This window comes from Gavialis gangeticus, unplaced genomic scaffold (assembly GCF_001723915.1).
Source record: "Gavialis gangeticus isolate Ggan-Ray unplaced genomic scaffold, GavGan_comp1, whole genome shotgun sequence".
In the NCBI taxonomy this organism is placed as follows: Eukaryota; Metazoa; Chordata; order Crocodylia; family Gavialidae; genus Gavialis; species Gavialis gangeticus.
The window spans coordinates 28,359,534-28,373,431 of record NW_017729026.1 but is presented as its reverse complement, the minus strand read 5'-3'; the positions used below and the strand labels follow the sequence as shown (position 1 = coordinate 28,373,431).

General features: G+C 42.0%; 1 protein-coding gene across 1 annotated transcript in view; it reads left to right on the top strand.

The window, feature by feature from the left end:
• FIG4 (FIG4 phosphoinositide 5-phosphatase) overlaps positions 1–13,898 on the top strand; it is a 193,346-nt gene that overhangs the window by 124,883 nt on the left and 54,565 nt on the right. The window contains exons 20-21 of the mRNA XM_019520105.1: positions 3,304–3,499; positions 13,400–13,482. Of these exons, the coding sequence (XP_019375650.1) occupies positions 3,304–3,499; positions 13,400–13,482 (279 nt within the window). The remainder of the gene's footprint in view (positions 1–3,303; positions 3,500–13,399; positions 13,483–13,898) is intronic.

Sequence of the window (13,898 nt, the reverse complement as noted above, 5' to 3'; positions counted from 1 at the left end):
AGCCACCAAATCAGTCAAATGCACATGCACACTAACATGACAGACCTGGCCTGGCCCGGTTGATCAGTACATACAGGCTGACACCCTCCTATGCCAGGAATCAGTTCATTAGGGCAACAATAAAATGCAGTCAGACACAAGCACGCAGGTGAACAGAATACCACTGAATAAGGCTGGGTGTCCAGCTGACACCCTCATGGGCCAGCATTCAGTTCATTAGGGCATGTGTAAGCCAGACTGGCTCAGTCAGCCTATACAAGCCGATCCCCTTGTGTTTCTCAAACTCAGCGCATCCCAATCTTTTGCCTGAACTGTCCTAGTACTGGTAGTCTCTTGATGAGCAAACCCCACAGTATTTTGGGGCTTTACAGGGATCTTTGGCTTGGGTAAAAGAAGCATTGCTGCAGAGCAAGTGGGGAAGGGGAAGTAGAGAAGGAAAAATACACCCGGTTACCACCAGTTTGACTATAAAACTTATTTCTTGCTAAGTATATGAAAAATATGATGGTTCTAGTAATAATAGCCATGCAAGGAAAAACAAACAAAAACAATTACAATATTACCCTAGTTCAATTGAGTATTTGGGGAAACCTAGTTCAAGCTTAACTAATAAAATTCAGGTTCAGAAAGCTATTCCTAGAAAGAAAAAGAGAGACAGGAAGAGAGAGAGAGCTGGGATCTCACCATTCCAATGCACTGTGTTTTTTTGACAGGCAGAATTCCTAGCACAATCATTGAAGGTTAAATAAGTGACAAAAAGAGAACAATGGATGGTGTCAGAGAGCCTTCTCTCTCGTGAAGCACACTGTTTGCTGCTTTACAGCTTTCTTACACCCTTAGTCCAGCCTCTTCAAAACATTCTTTTAACTGTGTAAATCAAGAGAGTCCCAAGCCGTAATCGGCAGGAAAAATCCTGTTACGTAAAGAGTTTCATTTTAAATGAATTACCTTTTTCAGTGACAAGCGGTTATCTGGTTTGGAACATGTCACCTGCATGATCCGGGGACAACAGGGCAGACCCTACAGTGAGAGACTGCGGGACCTGAATCTATTCAGCCTCCACAAGAGAAGGCTGAGGGGGGACCTGGTGACCGTCTATAAACTCACTAGGGGGGACCAGAAGGGTTTGGGGGAGACGCTGTTTCCCCTAGTGCCCGCTGGCATAACAAGGAGTAATGGGCACAAGTTGATGGAGAGGAGGTATAGATTGGACATCCGCAAAAACTACTTCACAGTTAGGGCGGCTAGGAGCTGGAACCAACTTCCAAGGGAAGTGGTGCTGGCCCCTACCCTGGGGGTCTTTAAGAAGAGGCTGGATGCCTACCTGGCTGGACTCATTTGAGTCCCGTTTTTGTTTTGGGGTTTTGTTGTTCTCCCGCCCTGGTGGGGGGTCAGGCTAGAAGATCTACTTGGTCCCTTCCGACCCTAAATCTATGAAACTATGTCAAGAAACTGATTAATAGCCAGGAAAAACATAAGGTTTTAAGGAGTAACCAGACACCTAGGAGCCAACTTGAAATTATTATGAATATAGAAGATAAACTGGATGGGATACCGCATTATTTCTTCTCAGATGGCCTAGCTGTGCTCACACTGTGAAGTCAGCATCAGTGTTTTGTGTTTTACCTGTTGTGAATAAGCTCCAGCTTAGCATGACTTTCAGATCTTACTGTAGTCTTTTACTGGTGCCTTGTTTTAGTCTGTTTTCTAAAACAGGAAATCCCAAGGGCATATGGAACATACTTAAGGGGATTACTTGGAGTGTTCATAAACTTTGTGGGGTAGGACTTCCACCAGTCATCCCAGGAAAAGTATGGCAGTGTTTGTGGTCAGGGCTCCAACGGGCTGGATGTTGTGATGAACCCTTAACCATTGTTCAAATGTCGCTTATACCTCCTCTGACTTTGGTCTCTTGCCTCAGCATTCCCTAACCTGGCAACCAAGTTTTAGTCAATTAAGTTTAAATAGGCCTCCCATACTGGGACCGGGGAATGTACGGCCTGAGATGCCTATTAAAGTTTTCTTCTGCTTATTTCTGGTTAGGTGAGATGTGTGTCAGGGAGGGGGAGAAGAAAAAGTCCTTTTTAAGTCCAGTAAGGTGGGTGCCAGGGTTCCCTCAAGAACACAGAGCCAATAGGTAACAATTCCTAAACTATCTCAGATATATGCCCATCCACAGTGAGTTGGTTATGAAAGTATCTATCAAGAAATTTAAGTGTTTAGAAAGAAAATGAAAAAATAACAAAAATGAACTCAATAGAGGAAGTCTTATGTAATCACAGAGCTTTCTTCAACTACTGAGTGTCTGAAGAAGAGTTTCAGAAATACCAGGTACCCAGGAGAAATTGAAATAGGGGATTCAAAGGATAGGCAGAACCTGTCTGCTCCACTCCAAAGGTAATGTAGAGGGCATGCACACATAACGTAGAATGATTTAAATGCGGTTTTAACCTGACTCAGACAGATGTACAAGCCTGTTAAATTGGCCTGGGATGGCTCAAAAAGATGCCTGGAAAATCTAGTACTATTTTGAACCTCTTCACTGTAAGCCAGTTCAGTGTTATGTGTGGACACCAAGCGTTCTGTGACATGGGTCTGGTCAGTCTTCTAGGTGTCTAAGGCTGCATTGGTCTTCATCCCTCCCCAACACTGCTGCAATGGTCTATTCTGATCTGTGGCCAAAACATACTGCCCCCCTTTTTTGTTGACACTCTTTATCAACCATCTCCCTTCTACTGCTTGCTCAATAAAAGCTATCTTTCTAACAACCACCTCTGTCCTCTCTCCTTATTTGACTGCACTCTCTCATCATGCTTCCCCAACCCCTGAGAAGCAATAAATGTGGATCTAAGAACCTCCTCCCCTCCCTGCCAAGTCAGGCAAGCATACCACAGACTTTGGTCTTTTGCAGGCCATTGAACCTTATTGAACTCACATTTAGGAAACAAGGGAAAACAGAAAAGTGACAGCGCCCCGAGCCACAGATCACCCACCTCTGAGGACTTCCAAAGCATGGGTACAAGCACTCACTCCTCCCCACCAACTCGCTCATTACAAGGCATGCTGGGCTGGGTGCTCACTACCACTTCCTGGTGTCAGAGCCACAAGACTTCACACAGTTGTGAACCACTTCCCAATTAGTGACATTTTAGAACAGATCAGTTATGTGTGTCCACACCCAGAGGCTTCCGAGTTTCCCCAAATGAGATGGCAATCAAAATTTGGGAATGCAGATATGGTACAGTTGAAAATACTTTATGTTCACCTGTTTGTGAATGTATGTATTCTCCTTCTTTTTAATAGAAACAAAAGTAACAGAGAAGAAACTATGTTGCAGCGCAAGACAGCTGCTAGTGCCCCACCACCACCAAGTGAGGAAGCAGTGTCTAGCAGTTCAGAGGATGATTCTGGAACTGACAAGGAAGATGAAGGTGCTGTTTCTCAGCGCTCCACTCCAGTAAAGATGACTGATACAGGAGATAATACAAAAATAACTGAGGTAAGAAATTGCATTGACCTGTGGTGAAAGGGATCCATCCTCTTAAGATTCGCATTCTTTTTGAAAATACATTTTATCTGATGATGTTTACAACATCTGTTTGGATGTCATTCAAATTCTGAGAAGAAAAAAATATTTCTCCTGCTTGCTTGTTTTGTACACTTGACAGCTCTTAGTGTAACTATGAAACCGATTATATGCAATTGTCAGTTTCTCTGCAGTGCTAGGGGTCTCTCATGTTGTACTAGGGGAGAGAATAACATTTAAAAAAAAATCTATGGACGTAAAGACTGACAGGGTCCCAGGAACTGGCAACCCCAACAGAGGGTCTAGTTCTCTATAATATCAAAAGCTGTCAAAGTCAGAAATTTTTCCTGGTTCTATGCAATGGGTTTCACTATATCTCTTTTTAAACTTTGAACTATTGCTTGGTAATTCAGCAGTGTGGTGAAACTTTTTTTTTAATAGAACTAAGTTATTTAAAATTATGCTTGCTGATTTTTGTTGGATAATACTTTGCTAAATATTTTCATAAAAAATATCTTCATTGGCCTCCTGCTCTAGATCTCCATCCCTAGATTTTGAGATATGGTGGTTCAGTGAAAGCAGCAGCAAAGTTCTACACTTATTTAATCAGGACTTTAGTAGGCTTTTTTCTTTATGTCATTATTGTATAGCATTAGTATTAATATTATTTTCTTTATAAAGTGTTGGAGCTCTGTAACAGTAAGGTTTGTATTAGCATATAATAAGACAACCCTGTCCCTTAATGCAAATAGCTTACAGTTTAAATAGCTAATGTAGGCAAAGAACTTAACCATTCCAGCAGTGTAGTCAGTGCTGTTTTGCTAATCCAGAACTCGTGAGATTCACTTTAAGAATGCCTCTTTACAAACATCTTCCCCTTGGGTCTAGTTCAAAGTGTTGTTTTCTGTTTCTACCAGGTAGACATCTGGGATGCCACTGAAAAATTAGAAATGAGGGTAAAATGCTATACAACATTAAACTGTAAAGCGATACAAACTTAAACTGTAAAGTGACAGTGAATTGAAATGGTCAAGATTCTGATTACAGTTACCCCTTTACAGGGGAACTTCCATATAAATGGCATCTTATCTATAGTTGGCAGGAAATTAAAATTGCAGCTTTTCTATATAGCTTTTAACATTTTACGTATGACCTCATGATTTGTTTTATAGACAATGATTAGATTCTCTGATATGAAAGTTGGCCTCATATATAGAGCTGAAATTTTCCTGAACCCAATTAAATTATTTTTTATACTTATGAATAGTGTGGTACAGGGACAGTGTTTTTTAACAGTGTTTGATACCAGTGGATATATGTCTTTGCTAAATTTATGCCAAATTTTATAAATTGCAACAGATATTTTATCATCTCAAAATAATGAAGTATGAATGTCATCACCAGAGAGTGAAAGTTTATGTTGGTCATAAAGACCAGTCAGGGCTTCTGTGGGCTATCCCTGACTCTTGCCACTAAGTACATCTATAAAATAGGTAACCGTAGTATTGATTCTGATGATTTTTTTTGTAAAATACTTTTGAGGTTTGTAAATGAAGGGTACAAGTAAATAAATGCAAAATATTATTTATGGCATCTTTAAGGTGTGTTGGCTTACAAATAGTGGTAAAGTATTTTGTTTTTGTTAATATGTAAAGTCCTATTTTCTTCTTTATTCCTACCTTAACTTATATAAAATTATGAATTCAGAGTTGGATTATTAATTTGTACAATTATTTACTAAGGGCCATAATGTAAATATTTTCACAGAGAGGCACTATTGTATCCACCTCTAGTCAGTTATTAATCTTGGGCCTAATCCATGGCTGCTATTATAAAGTAGGATTTAATAGTTTTGATCACTGTGGGCATCTATACATGTGCTCTAGGGAAGTGGGGGTGGGTGCGCTTTAATCAGAGAGGTTCTGAGAGGCACTCTAAGGTGCCCACAGCGTCATGTGTATTCAGCATTCTGTGCTTCAAAATGGCAGCAGGGTCGCTTTAACAAAGGCTTGTTTAACAAGCTTTAGTTAAAACACCCCTGCTGCCACTTTGAAACATGGGGACGCTGAATACACATGACACGGAGGCCACTGGAGCACACTAATTAGCATGCTTCAGTAGTCTCGCAGCAGACTTGATTGAGTCTGCTCCTACGTATGTTAATTAGCACGCATTGGAGCAGAACTTTGTCACATGTATAGGTGCCCTGTGGTTTTAACTGCTGGTTTTGGCTGATTCAGACTGTCTTTAGGTTTTGACCACTGCCTTTTTGGCCTTTTCAAAAAATGGTTCGTGAAGGTTGCCCTACTTAAGAAAATGTATGTCATAACTTACCAAGGCTATAGAAATGATTATTTTGAAATGGCTATCAACTACTTCCATGTAGGAAGTTTTAGGCCCCTGGCAGATGTTATATTTGAAGTGTGAGTAATGTGTTAATGGACCAGTACATTGTAACATGCCACACGTTCAAGCAATTTATCCTAATAACCAGCCAGAAAAATGGGCATCCAGCCACAAATATGCCATTTGTAAAATGTAAAATTATCTTTGAAGCTTGTTTGCTTTGCACTTTAATTTGAGTGTGTGGTATTTTATACAAAGGATTTGGGAGTTGGTCAAAATCCTTGCTAAACTCCAGATACACTATATGCACAGCATCCCCTTCATTCACCCAACTATTTTTCTTGTCACAGAAGGAAATTGGGTTTGTTTGACATGATTCATTCATAGTAAATCCATGCTGGCTGCCTGCAATCAGCCTTTTCCAGGTGTTTGCAAATAGACTTCCTTAAGATATGCTCCAGGAACTTTCTGGATATTGAAGTGAGGCTAACTAATCTCAAAAGTTTTCCTTAGTGCCTCTCTTTAAAAAAGGCAAAAATATTTGCCCTTTTCCAGTCCTCTGATATTTTGCTAGTCTCTTATGACTTTGTACATGCTATTGTCTAGGGCTCTGAGATCACCTATGCAGGTTCCTTCAGTAGTCTGGGAGGAAGTTCATCAGGCTCTGCTGACTTGAATTCATTCAGACCCATGAAAAGCTCTCTGACTTTCCTTTATTTCATCCCTTAGGTTGTCCCCTTCCTTAGCCAAATAATCCTTGTTAGCTGTCTGGTTGCAGCCTGATTTTATTTATTTATTTTTAATGAAGACTGAGACAAAATAGTTCTTGAGCAGCTCTGCCTTTGCATCATCCTTGTTCACCCTGGCTATTTAATCGTAGACAGCTTCCTTGGTCTTTCTGCTCTGGCCAGCATATTTCTAGAATATCTTCTTGTTGTCCTTAACATGCCTTGCCAGGCGAAGTTTGTTTTTTTCTTTTGCCATCCTGATTTTTTCCCTGTAAGTTCCTGCTGTTTCTTGGGATGCTTCCTTGGTAACCTGCTCATCTTTCCATTGCTTGTATACTGTGGCACAAAGCATTTTTGGGCACATTACCAGTTTGATTGCTTTCTTCACATCTCACCTATTTCTTAATTTATTCTGGATAATACTAGCATTCATAAAAAGCTTTCTGCTGAAGTGCTCAAATCTATTTATCACTGAAGACCACCAGCTTTCTGTTTTATAGTCATCCTTATATTATCTGGAAGCAATTTAAAGTAGGAACTTTTACAGGGCTGAAACACTGTTATCATAATGGGGTGGAGAGGAGTGAGACTTGGTTTGTAGTTTGAGGAGTTTCTGCAATGTTAAAGGCAGACAAGGTTCTTTGGTTAAATGTGATTATCTTTTATTAGACCAACTAAATAGCTGGAAACAAATGTTCTTTGCAAGCTGTCAGGCACAAACACCCTACTTCTGGCAGAGGGAGAGTTTGCAAATTGGTCTAATAAAAGAGATCACATTTACCCCAAGAACCTTGTCTGCCTATGTCCTTAAACCAACACGGCTACAATCAACATCCCCGCAACATGGAATGTTTCCCGAACTTTCTGAAATGTACTTAATGTTTGAGAATATTTTAGAAGGTTGTGTGGAATGTTTGATGAAAACCAGTTTTGACCACAATACTGGTCAAACCTAAATAAGTGGGGTTTTTGCAACCCTATTATAAATCTGCTTGTCCATTTCAAAAGCACAAAAATTGTAGGTAGTACTTGCTTTACTTATAAAATAAAAATGTATTCTGCTTTATGTGTAGAAATCACGAAAGAATTATGACTATGAGATTTTTGGTTAGACAACCTGGAGTGTATTCACTAGCTGATCTAGATTTAGTCAGCCAAATGTCATTCGTTCATACTACTGAGCTAATTGGAATATCAGTTTTCAGCCTTTTAGTGCGTGTGTTTTGGAATTAATGTTCCACCATTAGCAGATATTTGTCAGGAATTCCAGCATTTACTCATCTAAAGAGAATCTATAATGCAGGGTTTCAAATAACCAAAACTTTATAGCTAAACTAATAAGAAATCAGGAAATAATTTTTAATAATCAAATTGTCTTTAATTATCAAATGGATTCAAGAAACACATACTTTGGAGAGCATTTTAACTGCAGGATTTGTCAAATATATTTTGCTTCAACTTCTGTAAAAAAACAGACTTTTTTTTTCTCTTCTCAGAAAATTCTGTCATTGCATGAATTAATAGACAACCATCAAACTTCTGGATCATGGTGTACATGTAAGAGATCTAGGAGGTGCCACAGCTCAGTTTGTGGCTGAGAAGCCCAATTCAGGAGCGACACAGTTTGTTACAAGTTTCACATATCCATGTGTTGTTGTTTGAATTGGAGTCCAACCTTACTGTTGACACTAGATTTTAGGAACCCAGCCCTTTTTATACCTTTGTTCCGGGCAAGCACAACCCTCAGACCGATCACAACACCTGCCAATTGATAATAGGCGAATTTATTCACACAAAATAAGAACAGAAAAGCAACAATACAAACAATCAAACAATTTTATATCTACCGATCCTAGGGCTGTCATCAGAATCAAAGTACTCCAAAAGGCCCAAAGGTCAGGATGCAGACTCCTTTGCTGATACCTAAGAAAGAGCCTCAGAATCTGGAGGTGGGATACCGAGGCCCACAGCCCCCCTCCAGTCAGGTGTATGAAACAGGCTGCTGGTATGCCCTTGGTCCATGGTGGCCTTGGGGAACCTTCCTGGGGGATGGGATGGGAACCCCTCTCAGGGAACAAGATGGAGAGGAACAGGGAGGAAGAGGAGGGACCAGAAGGAACAGGGAGGGATGAACAAAGGGATGGGAGGGACCCTTTGTTAATCTCAAGTCTCTGCTTTTGTATTCTCCTCCACCCTTGATGACTCCTGATGACTCTTCATCTGTGGCTATCTCTGGTTGGCTGTCCATCTGTGGTCACACATCCACATAGCCTTCTGTGCCTTCTCCTAATTTGGTCTGTTCCCCCAAAACCAGGACTTAGGCCCCTCTGCTCTCTGAGGCCTTGTTGTTGGTGTCACTTATCTTCTGTTTGGGACAGTATGGTGCATATTTCTTTGGTTCCCAATCTGTGTCCCCTTGTTGTGTTAGACAGCCTGTGTGCCTTGAAGGCTCAGATTTCATGTTATAGTATGGCCCCCCTCAATTCTCAGGCTGTGTCTATTAGGCCTATGCGAAGCGGCTAGTATTAACTTTGGATTTGGACTCGGCTGATTTGGGGGACAGTGATTTGATTTGATGATTCAAATCACTGTCCTGAATCGATTTGGCTGAATCTATTCGGAGATTCAGCCACTACCAACTCTGAATCAAACAGGCCCCACCCCCTGCTCAACCCCAGTGCCCCAGCTCTTTAAAAAAAAAAAAAAGCTCACCAGCCCCTGCCAGGGGGGGGGGGATCCCCGCTGCCCCGCGCTGTGTGGGGAGGCTCTACCATGGGGCTCCCAGAAGCCTGGATAGTCACCATAGCAGCTGGTGAATGTAAAGCTTATTGGGCTTTTTTAAGAGCTGAGATGGTGGGGCCAGGCAGGGCTGCCATTGATGAGGCTGGGAGAGTGGGCAGGGGTCTGGGGGCTCTCAGGGCAGCTGGGGGAGCAGGCAGGGGAGGGGGCCTGGCGGAGGTCCCCCCCATGGTCCCTGCCCAAATCTCCAAGTCTTTCTCAGAATCTTTTCCAAATCGATTTGGAGACTTTGAATGGAATTGGACCTTTTTATTGGTCTCCCAATTCAATTTGGAGATTTGGCCGCTGAATCTCCTCCGAATCAAATCAGCACCTGAAGCTTTGTACAGCCCTAGTGTCCGTCCATTGGCCTTGTTGTGCTAGACAGCCCGCCTGCTTTCAAGACCATGAGAAGCTGAGTGCACATCTCCCAAGCTCTTAGAAATCCAATTAACCCCTGCTGCCCATCTTGAACCCTTATAATGCATATATCTATACCTATAAGCCAATTCCCAAAAAAACAGACCTTTAAATACTGTTGTCAAGCCAACATTTACAGCACGCTTTCTTCTTTCTCACTTTGGTTCCATCCTCTGGATCAAAGCTGCTTCATATTGAGCCTGCATCCAGTGCCAGATGTTCCCTCCATATCAGATAAGATTCTACGTGTTTCTCCCAGCTTTCTACACTGATGCTGAACGACTTCCTATCTTTTTGCATGCATCATGATGTCATCATAGAGAGCGACCCTGTTTTCTAGAGCTGTCTTGAATCTCACTGTACCAAATATTCTTGGGTATACAGTCTCCTCCCATTCTTCTGATATAGCATAGCCATTGCAACCTCCTGTTCTTGATAGTGGTTTCTAAGTGTGTCAGTCCTGTGCACTCCAGCAGCTCTGTGTTAGGCATTTTGTCGTCCTACTTTATTTTCAGGATCTTCTGCAGAGTATGTAGATCATCAAATAAATATTATTTATACAAAGTGAGTACTAATGTGCTCATTAGATGTGAAGTTTTATGTATTTTGAAAATGGCTGACTTAGATCTAAGTGTCAATGAATTGCTGATATAATTAATAATTTAAAGGATATCTCTCTCATACTTTAACGCTCGTGCTTTGAATATATTATTCAGTGAATACTATTGTCACAAGAATCAGTTATTTATTTGATTAGAGATTTGAATGATGATATTTGACTCAAATGTGGCAAAGATGGGAGAAACAAAGCCACTTAAATTCTATCTGTTGTGTGTGACTTAAACTGGCTTATCTCTAACTAGTAAATTCTTAGTCCAGTAAAAAACATTGCTTTTTTCACTGAAAAATAACTTAAATACAGCTAGTATTCAAAAAAACTTCTAGGATGGACTGTGACTATTTTAAGCACCTATTTGGTAGGTGCTGATAAATCCAGGTTGGCCTTGTGAGCCCCTCCATTTAAGCTTCAGCCCACCTAGGATCCTTTTAGTCAGTGGGAAGGGCTAAGCAGCTCTGAAGGATGATATCAGAGTGCTGAGGCGCACACAATTAGCGAGCAGGAAACACTAGATGTAGGAATGTGTCTGTACTACACCTCTCAGTAGCCTAGATGCCTGACTAAGGCTGCACATTTAACAACCTTTATCAACTGGAGATGTAGAGTGACCTGTGGGTGAGCACTAGGGGGGTGTGAAGCAGGCCTTATTCGATTCAGATTTGGATTGCTGATATAATTATTAACAATTTCAGGGGACAGTGATTTGATTCATTGATTTGGATCACTGTCTCAATTTGATTCAGCCGAATCTGAATCTGAAGATTCGATGCGGATTTAGAGAACTAGCAATTTGACCATAGACACAGCTTTAAATGTTTTTTCTACATACCTCAAGATACCAGGCATGGCTTGTGAACACTGAGATGGTAGGGTGGATAGACCATCCCACAGGAGCACAGGGAGGGCCCCCTCCCTCCCCCCGCATGCTCAGCAGTGGACCCAGAAGTGGACCTGAAATACTTCTGGTCCACTTCTGGGTTTGCCCTACACACATACACACACAACTTCCCCCCTCCAGCTGGGCAATTGGCCGCAAGGGGACCCCAGGTACCCCTGCAGGCCCAGAAAGCACTAGTTGCTCAGCCGGTGGGGGGGAAGGGTCCTCCGCACACTTTGCGGTGGATCAGAAGTGCTTCTGGTCCACTTCTGGGTCTGCCACTGAGTGCATGAAGGATGGCCCCCGCGCTTCCTTAGGACGCTCCATCCACCCCACCAGCTCAGTGTTCATGAGCCGCATGGTGCCTTGAGGTGTGTAGAAAAAACATTTAAAGCTGTGTCTATGTGCAAATCGTCGAATCTCTCTGAATTGATTTGGAGGGTTCCAACTCAATTTGAAGAGATTAAAGGGTCTCCTGTTTCAATTCGGATTTGAAGATTCGGCCACCGAATCGAATCAGCAACCGAAGCTTCACACAGCCCTAGTGGGCACCTCAGTGACTGGTGTTGGTAGTACCCATCCATTGGCTAATAGCTGGGTTGTTAGAGTTGTTATCCAAGTGGTGGGAGATCCAGGTTCTAGGCCCTTACAAGCTCCAGTCCCTAGTGTCAGACTGTTTATGCATTTGATCTTAGATAGGCATTGGTTAAAGAAACAACGGTGGCAGCAAAGACTGCTAGACAGCTCAGTCTATAACATGGTGGTTAGAGTGCTCTCCTGGAAAGTAGGAGTTATAAAGTTTGAATCCCCTCAGTCTAAGAGCATAGAAGCCAGATCTCCCAGTTCTTAGGTGAATGCTCTAATCCAGGGGTTGTAAACATTTTGGAGCAGGGAGCCATTTCAGGGGAGTTTAGCTCTGAGCATTTCCAACCTGGCCGACGCCATCGGCACTACTGCAGGTTCAGCCACCGTTTCACACTGCAGTGCCACTGCCATCACTTCTCCCTGCTGCCTGAAGAAGCTGTGCCGCTGAAAGACTACCAAAGCCCCTGGGGTCCACAGGGCTGATAAAATGAGTCTGCAAGCCATAGGTTGCCACCCCCTGCTCTAATATATAAGTGATTATGCAAAATAAGCAGTAGTCTGCTACCCCAAAAGTGGACACCTTCAACACTAACATTTTCAAGTGAGAGCGATAGTGGTAGTATTTTCGTACTGAGTTAATTGTTGCCAGTGTGAGTCAAGCATTCTCTGTGGTACCTAACAGATCGGGTTTTGCTGGACATGGGCAGAGATTTAGCTTCTTTTCCAGCTCCAGTCTGGATTGCAGTGGAGCTTATTCAGGAGCTAACCACCTAGCTGATCAATTTGGATCACTTCTGAGCATGTTAAGAAGCCTGTGTCTAGGGGTGATTTTACACATGATCCTGACACAGCTGCAGGTGCTTTTAATTAGCAAGCAATGCTAATTGAAAGCACGTGTGTGTTGTATGAATCAGCGGCACCATGCGTCCCCGCACTGAGAAAATGGTGGCAGGGCGCTTTGAACTAAAGCACATCTAATGTGCTTTATTTCAAAGTGCACCACTGCCATTTTCTCAGTGCAGAGATGCACTGTGCCACTGATACACATGACATGCGAGGCTGCCAGAGGCCATCAATTTACACGCTCCAGCAGACTTGATTAATTGAGTCTGCTCCAACGTGCTGGGTTTCCAGTGTGTTGGAGCAGGCTCCCCACATGTGTAAATGCCCTAGATGCCAAGAAATTTTCTCAGGCCAAAATGGAGGCATCTAATGGAGATGGGTGCCTAAATGGTTTTACAGCTGCTGGAGAAGGATTGCTCAATCATTTGTTGTGACTTTCTTGGTTGACTGATTTGGATATGGTGCCTGTTGCTAATGAACTGAAGAACATCACAGGTAACTTACTAGATTCGGCATAAATATAGAAAGATTGGCAGACAGTACAAGAAAAAGGCTTGGTTGATTTCTTATTTATATTTATTAAAAGTATTTTTTCTGATCTGAGAGTCAGTTATTTCTGATGAATTACTTTCCTAGGTAGTATGCTAGCTCTAAAGATGTACCATGTTTTGTTCCAGAGCGTAGTCCAGTCCATGAAAGATGTTTATGGGATTAATCTCTCAGATGTTCCTTCAGAGGATGATCTCTCAATATATACAAGGTAAAATACTTCTCTGTGATCAACAATAAGAGGTAGACAAATGCAATATGTGAAAAATGCTTTCTTTTCTTCACAGAACTTATTTTAATGTATTAAAATGCCTTCTTTAGAGGAAATTTGAAGATGGCTTTCTTACTGATTTATTTCCGAAAACCGAGATGTTTTCTTCAAAATCTAGATTTTTGGTTAAATTTCAGATCATCCTTAAGTCACCTCTGTAGTTTTAACTTGGAAGAGGTAACCTTCTTGAAGTACAAAATTGTTGGTTTTCACAGTGAGACCTGAGATATCGGATTTTGACCGGTGTAACTGATAATGTCACCGATAAATGCCACATCTATGCATGTAGCCAGGAATGCAGCCTGGCAGCTTGGAGACCAGCATCCAGCCAGTAAGTCTGGGGTGGGGGGAAGGGG